Source organism: Epinephelus lanceolatus, chromosome 4 (genome assembly GCF_041903045.1).
Source record: "Epinephelus lanceolatus isolate andai-2023 chromosome 4, ASM4190304v1, whole genome shotgun sequence".
Taxonomy (NCBI): Eukaryota; Metazoa; Chordata; class Actinopteri; order Perciformes; family Serranidae; genus Epinephelus; species Epinephelus lanceolatus.
The window spans coordinates 43,902,098-43,920,460 of NC_135737.1; the positions used below are offsets into that span (position 1 = coordinate 43,902,098).

The following is an 18,363-nucleotide window of genomic DNA, read 5'->3' on the forward strand; positions in this document are numbered from 1 at the left end:
TTAACAATGTTACTGATACTATTCTTTCTCACACCTTCAACTCAAACCACCAAAATATATCATTTAATCATTACATTCATATCAGAAACATGCAGGAGACTAGTCGACTGATGGACCTACATGACGACTATTGGTCGACAAGGAATATTCTTAGTCGAGGGGCAGCCCCAGTTAATAAGACGCCAGAGTGCAATAAATAACATCAGAATAGAGCTTGGGGATCCCCCTGGACTCCCTACAGAGATCCAGGCTGGGCCTCTGATGTCCTCAACTTCTAGAGACGCCCGTGCACAAGGGGGCAAAATTTTCATGTAATGCCACAAATGAGACCTAATGTGACCTAATGCGTCCTTTGATGTTTGAAGAAGGGTTTGTTTGACCTTTGACCCCATGGGTGCCGCTGACCTGTTCAGTCAGTGAAGACACTTTCTTCAGAGAAACACTACCGACAATTCAAAAAGTTGCTGTTAATTTAGAGACAAAAACTCTGCTCACACACTCCCAAAAGCTCCAGACGATCTAATTCCAGTGAAATATTTTGTCCAAACACATTATTACATCCATCATTACATCTCTTCTTATTGTACACAACTAGTTGATTCCTCTGATTTAAAAATGGTGGCTGAACTCTGACCTTTTATTGACACCTCAGTTGAGCCAATAGGAGCTTCCATGGCGTCCCTATGGCCTACAATAGCCAATGAGAGCCTGCCTTGTTTACAGAACCAATCAATAGGCAGCAACTAGCCCGATGGCTTATGGGTGTTGTAGTCAAGTGCATTTTTGAACAGATTACAGGCCCCATAGTCTGTCATACATGTACATAAATGATAAATAAAGGGCTCCTCCATTATCATAAAGGGAAAAATATACGTTCTTTTCAAAATTAGTTTTTCTAGAAGTGTTTTTATACACAACAAGCTCATAAACAGACATTCATTAACACATTAATTGTACTACTTTCCCCTCTTTTTTTGGAAAGTGCCTGGACAAAACCTTAGAAAAACATGGAAAACGTTTATTTTCTGTGGTATTGTTTGAATTTGGACTATGTGAGGCTTCATGCTATGGTCCCATGGTGTTGTCCAGCTAATACCTCCAAGGTCTGGTCATCTGTCGTATCTTTTTTTTTTTTTTTTTACAAAATATTCAGGCGAAGATAGAATATAAAAGACAATCTTTAATTTCAGTGTGTTGAAATGTATCATAACTCAGTGACAGGAGCACCTACAGTGATTTCAGTTCATTACAGCTTTCAGTTTGCTTTGAGTATACCCTGGGTGGGCGTTTTAGGTGAATTTCGGTTAATTTTACAGTGTAAATGGCACAGATGCAGCCAACAGATGGCACTAAAGGGCAGAGACAAAAGTTTCACAAAACACTAAATTACCGTTTCATTCCATTCTGCCATTATTTAAATTTCTTCGTTGTCCCCTATGGTAATATCTCGACGGAACTGCGCTACGTTGCCTCCATGATCTCCAGTGGCACTGCTCCGTTTCATACCCACAAGCTGTCAGGGAACGTGCACAAATATCAACAAAATGAACGCAGAGTATGGACAGAGGGCCCAGTCTGTATCTTGAGCATAATGAGGCCTCAATCTTAAAGAGTGCAGGATTTAGTGCCATCTAGTGGTGAGATTACAGATTGCAACCAACTGAAACTTCTGTGTGTTTAGAAGAATGACGGTGGCCAAAATAAAACTTGAATGTAGATATAAACGGCTCATTCTAGGGTGAAAACACAACTGGTTTCAGGTGGTTAACCACTAATGGAAACATAGGTATGAATGAATGACACACTGGACTTTAATTTGTGAAATGCTGGATAATCTAAGACACTATTTGCTATCACAGTTTCAGGTTGAACCACTCTTAGGTCTTTGACATGTAACTGGTAACATGGAGTCACAAGGACTGAGGGTTACAACATAAAAAGGTTGGGAACCACTGTGAGTTACTGAAGGCGCCTGTGCTTTGGTGGTACAATAGAGTTCAGACATGAGTCATGCATGTAGAAATACAACCTGCTGCTCACTGCTCCATGTTTAGTCTGGCTGCTGTGACCCACACATTTCATGCTAATGAATGAGGCCTCACATGACCCGACAGGATGAGTCAGTCTGAGAGTTTTAGTAAAGATTAAATGTGGTTAGTCATCACGTAAGATACAGCGATTTGAAATACCTCAGATTTACACTGGGTTCATGCAGGAAGGACATGTTATGTGTGGTTAAAAAGGAAAATGTGGACACCCAAGATTAGTGTATCTGATCAAATGTCTCCCCTTCTGTTCCCTGAGATATGACAGTGAGTAATGGCCAGTAATTTTTTTGGAGAATATTATGATGTCACAGTGAAGTTGACCTTTGACCTTTTGGATATAAAAAGTCCTCAATTTCTAATTCCATCCTGTTAGACATTTGCGGTATGTTTTGTCATAATTAGTATATGAATTTGAGTCTTGGCCAAAAAACATGAGTTTTAAGTCCAAGCCGATGTTTGTGCCAAATTTGAGGAAATTCCCCTCGAAGAGTTCATGAGATTTCGTACTCAACAGACGGACGACATTGGAGTGACTTTGATTTTAACCTATAACCCCCAAAATTCAATCAAGTCACTGTTGAGTCCAATTGGAGGTTTGTGCCAAATTTGAGTAAATTCCCTCAAGGTGTTCTGGAAATATTGTGTTCACGAGAATGAGACAGACGGCGACAAAATGACCTTGACCTTTACCCTCTGACCCCCAAATTCAAATCAGGTCATCGTTGAGTCAAATTGGACATTTGTGCCAAATTTGAAAGAGATTCCCTGATGGCGTGTTTTAAATATAACGTTCTTGAGTGAGACAAACACATGGTCACAGCAGCCTTTGACCTATAACCACCAAAATCCAATCCGTTCATCTTTGAGTCCAAGTGGACGTTTGTGCTACATTTGAAAAAAATTCCCTCAAGGTGTTGTAGAAATTTTGTGTTCACGAGAACGAGATGGATGGCAACAAAATGACCTTGACCTTTACCCTATGACCCCCAAATTCAAATCAGGTCATCGTTGAGTCAAATTGGACATTTGTGCCAATTTGAAAGAGATTCCCTGACGGCGTGTTTTGAATATCACATTCCTGAGGGGGAGACAAACACACGGTCACAGCGGCCTTTGACCTATAACCACCAAAATCAAATCAGTTCATCTTTGACGTTTGTGCCACATTTGAAAAAAATTCCCTCAAGGCATTCTTGACATATATCGTTCACATGAATGAGACAGACAAGGTCACAGTGACCTTTGACCCCCAAATTCAAATCAGGTCAAGTGGATGTTTGTGCCAAATTTGTGCATGTATTTGCGTGCCTCACTGTCATGGGCTACCTCTGCCTCTGTTTTATGTAATATTCTACTTTTAATCAATTTAATTGTAATCAATACAATAATAAATGCCATTGAAATATAAAACTAAATCGCTCTTCAAATTTCTTCACTGCTAATAAAGCCGAGCTAGTCACCGACACAAAGACCCAAGTCAGACTGACATTTTCAATAATACATTTTATTCCATTAAAGATTCTTTTTTTCTAATTGTACACTGGAATGTTAAGATTCCCCTTCAGTAATTTAGTTAAAAATGCTCAATCTAGTCATTTTCAACCCCACATCCACACAACCATTGCTAAGTTGAAATTTGGGGAGTACAAATGGGAAAAAAAAAAAAAAAAAAAAAAAAACAATAACATGAAAGACAAGTTATATCTTGAATAATGTTGATGCACTATGAGAATGTAAGTAAAGGATGACTCGGTGGATGAACAGGGGACAGCAGAGTTTACTGCCAGGGCTCTGGTGGGCTCTCTGCTTACCTTGGATGTGAGGGGGAGTGGGTCGTATATCAGGCTGGTGGTCTCTGATCCCTGCTGTGTGTATGTGTGTGTGTGTGTGTGTGTGGATTTACACCATCATGCCAACACACATCCACCATCTCAGATCCCTAACGCCTTGTGGGACGTTGGATTAAGGGCTTGGATGTTGTTTCTGGGCCGTGTTCAAAGTACTTCCGATATCTGAGGGCTGATCGTTGGACGTAAATGGACCAGAGTGAAACATGGCGTCTCTTTCGGACAAAGTGAGGAGTGGCTGCAATGGTGTTACAAAATATGATAAGAAGAAAATTCAACAGATGCAACAGTCAAACGTATTTACTGGTGGGTGAGTTGCCCTGCAGCTGAGAGCTCCTTACAAAGTCCTGCTCGTCACGGTCGAATTTCAATTATCCAGATTAGTGGTAAACAATGACAAATTATACAGCAAACAGTAAAAAATACCAGTTAAAAATAAAAAGGACAGTTTTGCTGATGACTGCAGACAGTACAGACAGTACACTGAGCACAGAGCCATATGCTGCTTTTCAGCGAAGTGTTACCTCTCTACAAAAACTCCGAAAAGAAAAACTCAAATTGTCTGAAGTGAGATATCAAGAGAGCAAATCACAATAGTTTTACGATTAAAGAGTGACAGGCTTATAATGACTGAGACAGCTACGACTCTGCAGTTATTATGGATAAGGAAATCTGAAAAGAAAGAAAGCAAGAACCCCATTCAAGATCGGCTTTATCGATGATTCGCTGTAATGTGACTGAAGAAGAAGAAAGGGTGGAGGACGCATGATGCTCGGAGGGATGCTAAACTAGCAGCGCTCATTCTAGTGGAGACTGATACAGCGGCCTCTTCAGTGGTCCCTGTTCTCCCCTCTCTACCTCCTGGCAGGGTTTTACTGATAGATCGACGAGGAGATGGCCGCCGGCCTCTCCTGCACCCCCGCAGTCATCCTCTACTTAGTCCCAAGTCCTCTTTACAGTTCTGCTTGGCGAACACAACAGCATCAGTGTAGTTTTCTTTAATGTGTTTGTCTGGGTTTTTCCTGTTCAATTAACTCTATATATAGATGATCCTCTCTCATACAAACATAAATACACCACCGCTGCTCTGCTCCACCACAGGAAGAGGCTTTGCCAGAGGGCTGACGTAGTCCTGTCGATGTACACAGTCTCTGAAATAGTATACAGGGTGGGCAGGCAAGAAATCTTCAATCTTTCTCTGTAGCATAGATTTGGACTTTTTTTGTTGGTGATTTTTTTTTGATTTTGTCGTTTTCTTTGAATATTTTTTACAGGATTTCATATTTGTCAACAACAAAGGAGGTTTCTGAGGAGAATCTAACAGAGCTGTCGCCGTCTACGTGAGTCACTTTGGTAACCTGAAAGAAAAAGAGAAAGACAGGAAATTAACAGTATGTTTCAGAACATTACTGAGCACAGTCTGGAGGGACCTTCACCTGCACAGCTACGCTTCATACAGTTCTGTCTATCCACAACATTTCTTCAGCACGGCCTTCAGCCCGACATTTAGAAATCACAATCTTGACTAGTCAATGTCAACAATTATCCAGTAATCAATTAACTGCTGAGAACATTTTTGGCCAGTTACGCATGATGGTCTATAGGTTTTGCTACTTGCACTTCACACCAGCCGGGTCTAACGTTAGCTAGCAGCACTGCTCATTCAGCAATTACTGCTTCTAACGCTATCCTGACCCAACAGCCATGCTGCCTGTTCAAGGCAGGAATATCGTGCTTTATTTAAGGTACAATCACGTAATGGTGGACACAGTGGTCTCGCCTTTGAGCCACCACGGTAGGTAGCAACAGGGCCAAAATGGTATCTGTATAAAAAACAGACAGGCAGCAGGACAGGTGTGACATTTGGACGACATGTTATGCATGAAATCTACTGTGGGAGATTTAAAAAATAGCTGTTAAAAGTTAGGAGCTAATTCAACGAAAAACAGCGGCCGTAAATGTGAAAACAACAAGGTCCAGGAGATCTGGGAGCTAAGCAGCGCAACCTGGGGGGAGACAAGAGGGTGAGTGCTGCCACTAGCTAGCTATCACCCAATTCCGGAGGTGCCCTGTGCAGAGCGACCAAGGCTAACTTTAGCTGACCAACAGCTAGCCGGCTAACTGTCAATGTCAACAGAAAATCAAAGGCAAGACATTTACATCATAAAACATTAAAATTTTACCACCTCTACATGGATAGCACTTTTAGCGTGCTGAAGTTCACCAGGTCAGTGAAGTGCTGAGCTAAAAGGAAAAGCCTCTTTTATTTCTCATCGTGTTGCACTTGTTCTTTTGTTTCTTAAAAATGAACCTGTTAGTCAGCGGCTAATGTGTGCTGGGCTATCAAAAGCAAAATTAAGTGATACTGCCGTCGTTAATCCTGACTTGGATCCCTCAGATTTCTTGTGACCAACACACATGCTGACTTAACATTTTACAGTGTGAGTCAACTTGTTGGTGCTCTCTGGTGGACAAACTATGCAACGTAGACAGTTTCTGAACAATCTTAAACTCAGTTTGGCATGTCTGTATGGATTGGTCTCATAAAGCACCTAATACATGGTACCTAATAAACTGGCCACAGAGCGTATGTGATCTGGACTCAGTGGCTCCGGACTCCGATCACACACAGAGACCATGACAGGAAACGCTTGTTTTCAGTGACCGACCTGGATGTCGCAGTAATTGCGCTTGGACACAAAGGACACAGCGATGGGGAAAAAGTCGTTGGGCTGTCCGGCGATGCTGAACTCCAGGCTGCCGGTCTTGTTGTTGGCATCGATGACAGGTAGGCACCACTCCAGAATGTTTCGCCTGCTGTCGTGTTTGTACTCTCCATCCAGATCACCAATCACAGGAGCTCCCACACCAGACCTGCACAGGAACAGGAAAACAGAAAACATGTCAATACTAATGTGTAATGGTTCACAAAATTCATAGCTCTGTTTGATACAGCTGAGTCATAGTTTGGTAAATTTTCAGTCTGGGGAAAAAAATACAACTGCCAGAGAAATTTCATTGATTTCCAAATTTTTAATTGCATGAAAACTAACATGATTTGGGCTTTTTTATATAAAGCAGGAATTACAGTCTGGTTGAAGTGGGCTAATTAAAGTTTGGGTAAAGCAAAGTCTGTGATTTCTTTCTGATCACATTACAAGTTCATATATACTTGTTGAAAACGTGAAAAGACAGAAATGTGTGGTACTAAACTGGAGTTAGACCGTCCAACTGTTTTTAACCATTTCTGTGTCCTACTATATAAAAACTATGTTACTACTGACATTAGAGCACATAGTATCAGTGTTGTTTCTTTTGCTCACTGTGTGTCAGCAGTGAGTTTGCTACTTCCCCTGAGCTCTCTGAGCTCTTTCAGTCCAATAAATACATGAATAAAGACAAGCTAAATAGCCGTCACCAACGTACCTTTCAGTCTTTCTGGCTAAATTGGCTACCCAGCCCACCAGCAGTTACTGCTTACTGCTGTGGGTGTGGCTTTGTGATAATGTGAGCTGCTGAATGAGACTCTATAGCAGCTCTCGCTCCCTGGGTTGGGGGTTTGTGCTTTGCATCCATAGACTGTGTGTGCTACTGGCTTGGTTGCTTAAGAGTCTGTGGCTGTGCAGCAGCTCATTCTTCCGCTCAGGGGTTGTTGAGCGCAGTGGCACTGAGAACATCATATCTAACAAAGTTTAAGCTGTATGTTCTATCTTCCAAAATGTAACAGGATAGTTTAACAAATCATTCGGTTTGTAATGTGCAATGAACCGAAAGCCTCGTACTGAAAGTTTCAATGTGTACTGGACTGAGCTACTGCCGCCCTAAACTGTTCAAAAGAATACCTTTTCACCTTTATTTATCCAGGGAAGTGTCTTTTGTTATTAAGTGGACCTAATTTCAGCCACACCCTGTTTACGTGATGAAGCTACACACTGACAACTGACAACTTCCTTTACGAGGTTCAGACTGACATGAAGGTTTGTTAATAATGTTGAAGAGTGACTTCAAATTAAAACTAATTTATGTTGATCTCAGGTCTGAGGGCGGTCACTTGTGTCCATCAATAATGCAGTTAATATGAAGTTACTTAGTGGATATACTTACGGTACAGGGATGCTGATGACCACGTCGTTGAGCTCGAGGCTCTCCTCCTGCAGCTCGTATTCAATGTTGACATCACAGCCAGTACCGCTCTCTGAAGGCCAGCAGTTTACTGTGGAAGGAACAAGACACTCATATTATCAGTCACATTAGAGTCAGATAAGTGACAGTGAATATCAATATACCACAATGCTCTCATTATCACATGAACAGCAGCATTATATCAAACTGGCTTCGCTCCAGGTGAGGTACATGTACTGGTGCTTACTGGTTAGAGGTATGAGGGACTCGTCTGTGGTCTGTAGTCTCCACTTCAGTACACCAACATCATTGTTGAGAGGGAAGGACTTCTCTGGGTTCTTCAGGCCAATCACAGACTCAGCTGTGAACATCTTCTTGTCAACATTGGGATGTGTCTGAGCAGAGACAGAAATACAAATGTCAATACAGCTGTCATAAGTCACGGGGTGATGCATGTGTACATTACAGTTCAGGTCATTTAAAATACTGAAAATGAAAGGGCAACGGTTTTAAAGAGATGTTTTTTTAGTGACATTTTAGTTGCCTTCTTCCACTTTTGTTCATCTCTGTTGCGTGAGTGAAAAGCATGAAAGGTGACATCTCACGTTGTAGCCTCTTCATCATCTAATTAAAACATTATTTATATATTTACCAGCCCCTCCAGGATGTTACGATGCTGCAACCATAATAATTAACACAAATTCAGCCAATCCCTGGGAATTTCTTCAGACTTTTAAAATTTAAAACAGGTAAAATTTTATCTCATTGCAGAGCTGCGTGCAGCGTATTGATTCCTTTAGTGCCTCCTCGCCCCACTCTCTCTCTCTCTCTATTTATTAGGAGACTACAGCTGCAGGACCGGAGCTCTGAGCCTGGGACAGACTCACACACACACAGTGACAGGGCTAACTGTTAGCATCAAACGGCTAACATTACCCAACGGTTGTTAACAGGCTTGACAACAGAGACAAGTGTCTGTGTCAGAGTGAGCTTGTTGGGACCATTTAATGGTTCAGTGTTGGATGTTAGCTGCTGCTGTGCTAGCTCCTGCTAACCGGGCAGGAGGAGAGCGGGTCACGGAGATGGTAATCATCAGCGATCATGATGCCCAGCGCCCCCACCATCACAAATAGATTCTGATCCTGATTCTGTGGAAAACACTGAATGTTTAAAATAATAGGTTCTGTTTCCGAGACAGTATCGCAACTATTTTTGCAGTTTTCATTTGCCCATGCAATTTCACTGCAAAAAATGCCTAAACACATTGCAATTTTTTCAAAAAGCTGCAGAGAAATCAGGCGTTTCAGGCCCAAAAACCCTGAGAAATCTCGAAAGGACTAATTTACAGAAGCTATACCGTCATATGACAGAACACTGTCTCCAGCAAGTTTCTAATATGCAGTCAACCTACCTGCAGCTGCAACCCTTTGTTGTCATTATTGTTGATGACGAGGCGGATGCGTCCGTTCTTATCGTCTGTGACTCGGAGCGTCACCATGCCCAGCACCTCCATGTTCTGTAGGCCGCCGTCACGACCGCAAGTCAGTGAGATCTTCTCCTCCACACGCAGATGTACACTGGAGAGGAAACACATCCAATCATGCTGTGAGTCCCCACAGAGGACAGACGACTAAAAGCAGCTAATGTTGCACTCAAGTCCATATCATTTTTAGTGTGGTACAGGAAGTGTTTTAATTATTAAATTCAATTATTAAAATTCAATTTACTGAAATCAAAAGAAAAAGCAGAGAATAGCTGATGAGGTCAGAACATTACGAAGGAAAACAAACGTAGGATGCAAGTGTACACTGTTCTGTTTGAGTTTAATCAGCACTGAGGCCTTTATCAATACTAACAACTCCCAGATAAACAATAATCAGTGATGTAGACTGTGATGTGTGTGTGTACCTCTCCACATTGACTGGTGGTGGTAGAACTTTGGATACATCTGAGCCCCTCTTTCCTGTGGTGGACATGATGGTTTCACCCTCGGACTTGAGCTTGTCAACAAAGTTGTCCACCTCTTTCCCTTTAGCACCCAGTTTCAGAGCCTTACTGGGTCCACTTGGTCTGAAAGAAAAGAAAAATCACCTTCTTTGAACAGTGATCTACAAACATTAAAAAGAACATTAACTTCTAAACACCTCCAATTACAACAACTGCAATGAATGGCCACAAAAGTCCCCGTGCACCATCCTCCAACATAATATGACAGCAAAAAGATATGTTCAGATCCAAAAGGATTTCACACATGTATTTCTTGTACCTGACTGGAGCTGGTGTGATCTTGGGCTTCTCAGGCTCGACGATGGTGTCTGTGATGATGGACCCTGAGGAGACGCTGGTCATGCCGGCGCTGCCAAAACCACCAAAAGCTGGCACCTTCTTCCCAGAGCGCTCAGCGTCCCTCCTAGCCTGCTGCAGCTCCTTGGCCTTCCTTCTCATCTCTGCCTTGGCCTCTCTTTCCTGAGTCTGTAGACAATATTTAAAGTTTGTTTTGAATTAAATGACAGAAACACTGAGATAAATACAGTAATTCATTTGCAAACTGCAGCGTTGAGAGATAAAAAATAGCAGACTTGGATTTCTCCATGGGGATCAGAAGAATGCGCGTGATCTCACCTCTCTGACAGCACGGAAAACCTTCTCCTCATGGGAGTCCATCTCTGTGAAGGTGCGAATCTGAGCCAGGTTGACGTTCTCTCTGTAGCCGAGCGCCACGATCTCATCGAAGGCAAAGATCAGGTCAAAACAGTGCTCTGATATTTCGCTCTCCTCAAGCACACGACAGTATTCTGGGATCTGGAACGGCAGGGAAGAAAAACGAATATCAGACATCTGAACCACAGCAGGCAGTCCAACATTTGGCACATGCGGTGAGTAAGAGATGTGAACCCTTAGAGAAGTGACAGAAAAATGATTTCTACAAGACAGTCTGAGCTAAAAGCTCGACGACTGACAACTCCACTGATCTGATCCCAAATAAAAACACGAGTAAACGATTTTTTTTTAAGCATTCTCATTATTTTTGTGACATAAATGCACCTTTCACCTGTTTAAAGTCTGCACAGTATTGATAACAGAGCTTGATGTTCAAACCTCTAGTCATAACTAGTCATTACTTATATCACATAACTTTAGGTTACTCACTGTAATCTATATTTTAATTACAATCTTATGTCCCTTTTGGATTGTAATTTAAGTCCTTCCATACTGAGGAAAAGGACATGAATCACGCAAGTGCCCTGACCCCATTTCCACACGGGTATTTCCTCTATAGTATGTGTATGTAAAGTTTTAGTGGCTGACCGCTCAAAACAGCCAAACACATGCTGCATGCCACTTAGATTTTCTTCCTGTTTATATGTGATACACAAAAGGGAAATAACTTACAAGGGGTATCAGATTACTTGGACAGCACTCACATATACCAGAAAATAAAGGGGATACATGATGTGGATACATGATCTTTGACATGATGGAATTATGGTCAGCCAACAGATTGACTTGAACTGATTTATTTTGAGCGAGCTAAATACTCCAGGCTATACAGGAAGTGAAACTCGGTTTTATCTGATGCTATGCAGAGATTAGGGATGTTCCTGACGACTAATTTCCCTGATGTGTAAACAGAACTTTAAACTCAGACTAGTCGACTGGTCTAAAACCAAGAAAACACTCAGGGAACAAATCAGTCTATAAAGTTAAACACTGTCTCAAAAATACTGTAAAAGCCATTTGAGATCATTTATCACATTTTTAAATAATCAAATTAGGTTTTAAATGCTGTTGTGGCACTTTGCACCGTGCCCTATGAACACTGCACTTTAGGGATGCACAATATTGGATTTTTTTTTGCCGATATGCAACAACTCATTTGACTGATAACCAATAACTATACCAAAAAATCCATTTTTTCCCCACCTTATTTTAATGAGTATTAAGTCTCCTCTGTTGTGGAATTAACATCATATTATACATGCATACACTTATCATGATGGCCCACCAGCAGATGGAGACATGAAATACAGTGCTTTTCAATGTGTGTAAAATTCATTCAATGTCTAAAATAAGAAAAAGCATGTTGGCTGATTCTAGTAGTTCATGTTTATTGGTATGATACCGATATTATCGTGCATCCCTTATTGCACATTATCCCACAAGTCATGACAGCAGCTCACAAAATAAAAGTTAGCTATTAACCTTAATTGAAAGCAACATTCTTTAGGAAAATAAATCTTAAGGAAACATGCCTGATTATTACAACATCATTTTTAGTGATGACGCAACCACATAGCAAACACCCTATCTTATGTTTAAAAAGATAGTCTTCAGAATATGTGTTAATATATCATTTAAATGTGTACACTCAAAAAAAAAATCACTTAAATTATAAGTTTAACCAACTACAGGGTGTCTACATGCTTTTTAAGACCCTTTCAAGACACCTTTTAACCAAATTTAGGAGAGATTTTTGGACAAATCATGTTTTACTTATCTAAGCATTGCAGGTAACAAGTGTATAGCATATGTGGTCTTGTGCAGGGGTAGGTGTTTTGTAGGAATATGGTTATTAGAGTGAGTTAAGTTAATCTACATTTTGCCAACAGGTGCAAGTACAAAATAAAATGACAGTATTATAGTTTATTGAAGATTTGTAACATTAGAAATGTGGACTTTTACACAGAAAGGCTTCACTCATTTTCACTAAAAGCGGTAGACATTAAATAAGATGAAACGTTTACAGCAGTTACAACCTCACAAATTCAAATCGAAGACTATTTAACAACTTTTAAGGCCTTATTGTTATACAATTGAATTTAAAACATTTTAAGACTTTTCAAGGACCTGCAGACACCCTGAACTAGTATTTCTCTCACCGACTTGTAAGGGTAGCAACACTGAATCGACTAATCATGCACATCCCCCTCTCTGTCTCTCTCTCTGTCTATGAATCATTTTGTCATATGGATTACTCTGAGTTCAATATGTTGATCTGTTCTGTACGACATCTATTGGAAGAGGGATCCCTCCTTAGTTGCTCTTCCTGAGGTTTCTACCACCCGTTAAGTGTTTTTTATTGGGGGAGTTTTTCCTTATCCGCTGTGAGGGTCTGAGAACAGAGGAATGTTATAAGCTGTAAAGCCCTGTGAGGCAAATTGGGATTTGTGATAGTGGGCTTTATAAATTAATTGATTTGAATCCCTACTAGAGATATAACAATTAGTTAGCTTTTCTCATCCAATTCTCTGTTTACTTCCCAAATAATATTTTCCTAATTCAATACAAAATCACTTACAGTTGTGAAATGCAATAACGAGGCCCAGCACTGAACATGGCTCTACCTCAAACTTGTACATTTGCTTTTCTTTAGTTTAATGTGATCTGTGGTTGTCAGCCACTGCATGACAGCTACATTTGAAATTAGGATCAGGAAATAATAAAATGTTCATAAATGGTTGTACCTATAAATTTCTACTAGATTATCAAAGAAGCAGACTGTAATCCATTCTGTTTTTAGCTTCAAATACTGTTGGATATCCACAATCCCAATCCTTCATTGACAGGCTGTTGATACACACAGAGATGCTGAAGACTGCGACTGTCAGTGCATGTTAAAAAAACTCAAGACTCAAAAGGAGATGACAAGAAGCTGGTGACAGAGGCTGAAAGGTTTCAAGTATACATCTACTACATGCAGTTATTTGGATTCATTTAGAAGTAACTCATATGGACCTACAGCTACAGAGAAGTCATTTAAGATACTACCAGTCCCTTATACTGCAGTGTAAAATGTTGACTTTACATCAGACAGATGATGGATGTAATTTAATTTTACAGACAGAAACATAAAGTCAGCTCCATGTTTCCTTACCACTCGGGAGAAGAGTCTGAGTGTCTCCAAGTCCTCCAGAATGTTGCTGTTCTTGGTGGTGATGAGGACCATGTACAGTTTCTCCAGTGGCTGGTACACATAGCGAACACTGTCTGTTTCCACAAAGGTGTGCTGCTTGCCCGTGTTCATGAGTTTAGGGAATGCAGCCAGAAGACCCTCGATGCGTGTCCGGGTCATTTCCACAAACTGCCGCGATACAATGGCCTTGCCGGCCTTGGTGCACACCGCCGCTGCCAACAGCACCTGGAGGTGAGGAGAAAACCTGACTGTTACAATGCCTGCAGAGCTTTATTAATATAATAACGCAGTGTACATGCATAATTTGTTTGAGCATGAAAATGTTACTGAAAGGCAAAAGTGAGTTATAGTACTGGAGGAACTTAATGCACAAATTATGCTGACAGTTCCCTTCACTTCAACCTGCAGTAACCAGAATTGGCACTAATGTTTGCATCTTCCTAGGAAGAGCAAGTACTGCAGAGTTAAACATCACTGTATTTAGTGTTAGACAAAACTGAGTAGTAGATTCAGCATTCACATAACCCACTCAGCTAGTAGTACAACTTATAGTGCTGGTTTGCACTTCTTAAGACAACCTACTGTGTTGAGTGTTGGTGGAAGAAGACTGTAAGAGTAGCTGGACACTTGAAATATAACCTGACATTTTCATAAAATAATTGCTGCTGCAGAGATGCCATGCATGCCGAATTTAACAATGGTGTGAAGTGATGGATCTGAAGACACTAAGTCGTGTTTACGATGTGTGTATGTCTGCTGAAGAGCTAAACTAACTTTGAATCACCAAAATTCTGAATGGAGTTTGGTGACACACTAGAGACAACGGCTGTGTGGACAGGTACGATACATTTCCAGTAAATTAACTTAATTAAAATGTAAGTTTATGTTAATATAAATAGGCATAATATGAGTGCACTCTTTGTTTCAGTCTGGGGAATGAATGAAGGAAGTGTATTGATTCCACGTTGACAATGGCTGAAGTTAGAAATGAAAGACATCGATTGCGATGGACCTGAACTTGCATGATATGGAGGTTAACGTTGACAGTACTGAATATGTGTTGTAGCAGCTGCCCAGTCATAATGATAACACAAATGTATACATGGCTATGGTTTATTAAAGGAGAGTATTCAGTGTTACCTGGTTGGAGACAATATGACAGCAGGTAACGTTAGCTCGGATCCAGCTAATGACAGGAGCTAGCGCTAGCTTGTCAAGCTAGTTAACGTCAGCAATGTCTGCACATTCAGAGCCGCCTACTCACCTGATGTTTAACTCGAAATAATAAAACGACAAGTCATTTACTTTATTTTAGCAACTCAACATAAGGTCAGCGCTGTCAGCCCAGTGGAAAGCAACGTTTGACTTTCCCATTATTTCGCTCTTGGAGGACCTAGCTTGCTGGTAGCTAGCTTTAGCCATGTTAGCCAGTGTTATGATAATTGCTAGGCCCGATCAAAGCAAAGGAAATAACTTGATTGTTCGACTGTCACTCACCATTTTGGTCTCTCTCTATGGTACGACGATCTTCCGTCTCTGGTGTTTCTTGATTTGGTGATCTCTAGTCACTGTGGAATAGCAAGGTGCGAGTGTACAGCTGTCTTCAAGTTGTGTGATTGTTAGCTAGCTAGCGTCAATATGGCAGCAGTACAGAGCCACGTCTCCACCGGAAGTAGCGATAGAACTGCCCACTGTGGAAACCAGTGACGTGGGCCCCAAAATGTTGGCTCTGTTGCATAAATATGTTACTCGCACCACTTCCACAGGCGTGTACTACTCCTGTTGACATTATCAGGTGATGGTGAACAGGGCTGTGGAAGTTATTAAAACTAAAATCATCGTGATCATTAGAATGTATCACCATTATGTGCAATATGACAGACACCTACATAGTTACTATTATGATTATCTTATAGTGCTGGGTTACATGGCCTTAATAATAATAATAATAATGAAGCTTTTTTTTTTTTTATGAAGCACCTTCCAAAGTGCTGTACACTAAAACTAAAAACATTTAAAACACAGGGAGAATAAAAGAAATAACGTGATAAAATGTCGTCTAGTAAAAGATGAAATAAGGAAGGTTAAAACTAAAATCAAGATGGTTGCAAAAGCTCTGTCCCCTTTGGTCCTCAGCCTGGACTCTGGGACAAGCACAAGACCTCTGCCCGAGGATCTCAAACTCGCAGAGGTTCCTAAGGGACTAACAGGTCCATGAAGAGCCTTAAAAGTAATCAATGAGATTTTAAAGTCAATCCTTAAACAAACAGGGAGCCGATGTAAAGAGGCTAAAACATTAATACTGTAGGCAGTCCATACAGACAGATTACACTGTAATATCCTCCTGAGACCAGAGCTTTTGCTTGCCATGCATTTTGTTATTTCTCCTAGTTATTTGGGATTAGTAGGATCTGATAAGTATAAAAAAACTAAGAAAAGAAAGTAGTTTTGAACTAAATTATGTCTTCATGTGGGCACATTGGGTTTATTTTATTTCAAGTGTATAATAAAGTCTAAAGATTCAATGCCCGAACATTGTTGTGCAAGAACAAAATTACAAACAATACATTTGTTCCGTGTTTTGTAACTCTATAGGTCAGAAGTCATTGTTCAAGTCTAAAACTGTTCATAACTGTTCATTTCAATGCCTGAAAACTAAACTGTGATTTGTTCATTCTGTGATTCTGTATGTATTTCCCTGGCTCCTCACTCCAAGCTATGAATGTCCTTTTTGTCTGTAGGAACAGTTTGCAACACCTAATTGGCCTGTGTGAAATGCTGCAACAATCAAATCCCAATGTCCTCAAACAAATATTTCCAAATTTAAAGTGTCTTAGTTTGTTACTGTTGCTAAAATTGGTCAAATTTGTCTGCAATATCAAACTCAAAGTCACCAAAGTCACACAGTAACACAAACTAACTGATCAAAGCAGCCGCAGACCAACAGCTCCTGTGTTCAACATGCTAAAATTACTGTTTTTCTCAATGGAGTCTGGTTTTGACGAGAGATAGACGGGGAACTGAAACCATTAACGGCTTTCCTGTCAAAACAGGCCATCTGACATTAAGTAAAAACTCTCAATATAACACACACTTAAGGTGATAGTGATTTCTTTTAAGTGGCTTAAATATGTTTTGTTGCTGACCCCTCCACTTCAGTATATTGTTTAGCTTCTCTGTCAGACTCCTGCCTGCTCCTGGGGGTGTGCCAGCTGACATCTACTGTATGTAATACACTGACCTTCGATGAGTACCTCATGCAACCTGACTTCAAAAAATCCAAACTATCCCTTTAATTTTAAGTTATTTTTTGACACCTGTAATCATGAAGTTTATGCACCAGTAAAGCACAGTATCAGCTGACATGAGTTAGGCCCTATGCTGCTTGAGCTTGAAGCCATGTCTTGAAGAGGATCCATGTGTGGAAATCTAGTCATAAGACCTTTATTACATTTTTCAGTTTGTGCTTATATGTTGCAGATTCCCAGAATAATGTATTAACTTAAACTATGCAAACCTGGGGACAGGTGATTTTGTTTAAAGACAGCATGAAACATCTTTGTAGATCTCAGTTTAATCTGAAAGTACCACACATGCCATTTCAGCCTTGGCTTGGGGACCAGAGGGTTGCCGGTTCAAGGTCTTGTACGGAGCTGGACTGGTAGCTGGAGAGGTGCAAGTTTGTCCCCTGGGCACTGCCTTGAGCAAGGCGCTTAACCCCCAGCTGCTCGGGACGCCTGTCCAAGGCAGCCCCCTCACTCTGACATCTTTCCATTTAATGCATGTAGAGGTCCTGTTTGTGCATGTGTGTGTATTTCGGGACAGTGTGTATATGACAACAGAGTGAAAGTAACTGAGTTTCCCCCCTCAGGGATTAATAAAATATATCATCTTCTTCTCTTCTCTGAGGAGCATGGACATCCAGAGGGAGCTCGGAGTAGAGCCGCTGCTCCTTCGCGTCGAAAGGGGTCAGTTGAGGTGGTTCAACATCTGATCAGGATCCTCCCAGGCGCCTCCTGTTAGAGGTGTTCTGGGCACGTCCCACTGGTAGGAGGCCCCGGGGCAGACCCAGAACACACTGGAGGGATTACATATCTCATCTGGCCTGGGAACACCTTGGGGTCCTCCAGGAGGAGCTGGAAAGTGTTGCTGGGGAGAGGGACGTCTGGGGTGCTTTGCTTGGCCTGCTGCCCCTGCGACCCGGTCCCGGATAAGCAGATGAAAATGGATGGATGGATCTTCTTTCATCCAAAGCTCCTCCAAACTACAGAACTCACAGTGTTGCAGTGACTCTGTTTGGTCAGCAGATGTCATTATTTGAAGTGTGAGTGATGAGAATGGAGCCACACTGTCAGCTCTGTTTATTCAGTGTGAATGGAAGGTTTTGACACATTTCACCCTTATATATCCGAGTAAACGAGGCGTATAGGGA

General features: G+C 41.1%; 1 protein-coding gene across 1 annotated transcript; it reads right to left on the reverse strand.

The window, feature by feature from the left end:
• Nucleotides 1–3,531: 3,531 nt before the first annotated feature.
• On the reverse strand, nt 3,532–15,596 carry arcn1b (archain 1b). Its single transcript, XM_033631761.2, has 10 exons — nt 15,429–15,596; nt 13,893–14,156; nt 10,640–10,819; nt 10,284–10,489; nt 9,926–10,087; nt 9,429–9,594; nt 8,265–8,412; nt 8,000–8,108; nt 6,565–6,769; nt 3,532–5,253 (listed from the first exon to the last, which is right to left on the reverse strand). Exons 1-10 carry the CDS (start codon nt 15,429–15,431, stop codon nt 5,164–5,166), a joined length of 1,533 nt encoding a protein of 510 aa, XP_033487652.1. The 5' UTR covers nt 15,432–15,596; the 3' UTR covers nt 3,532–5,163.
• Nucleotides 15,597–18,363: the final 2,767 nt, after the last annotated feature.

What these genes read in the sequence shown, in the direction of transcription:
- arcn1b (XM_033631761.2), bottom strand. An exon ending in CCACCAGTCAATGTGGAGAG is followed by an intron (nt 9,595 to 9,925) that starts GTACACACACAC and finishes TTTCCTCTCCAG; the next exon opens with TGTACATCTGCGTGTGGAGG. An exon ending in GCAATTACTGCGACATCCAG is followed by an intron (nt 5,254 to 6,564) that starts GTCGGTCACTGA and finishes TTTTTCTTTCAG; the next exon opens with GTTACCAAAGTGACTCACGT.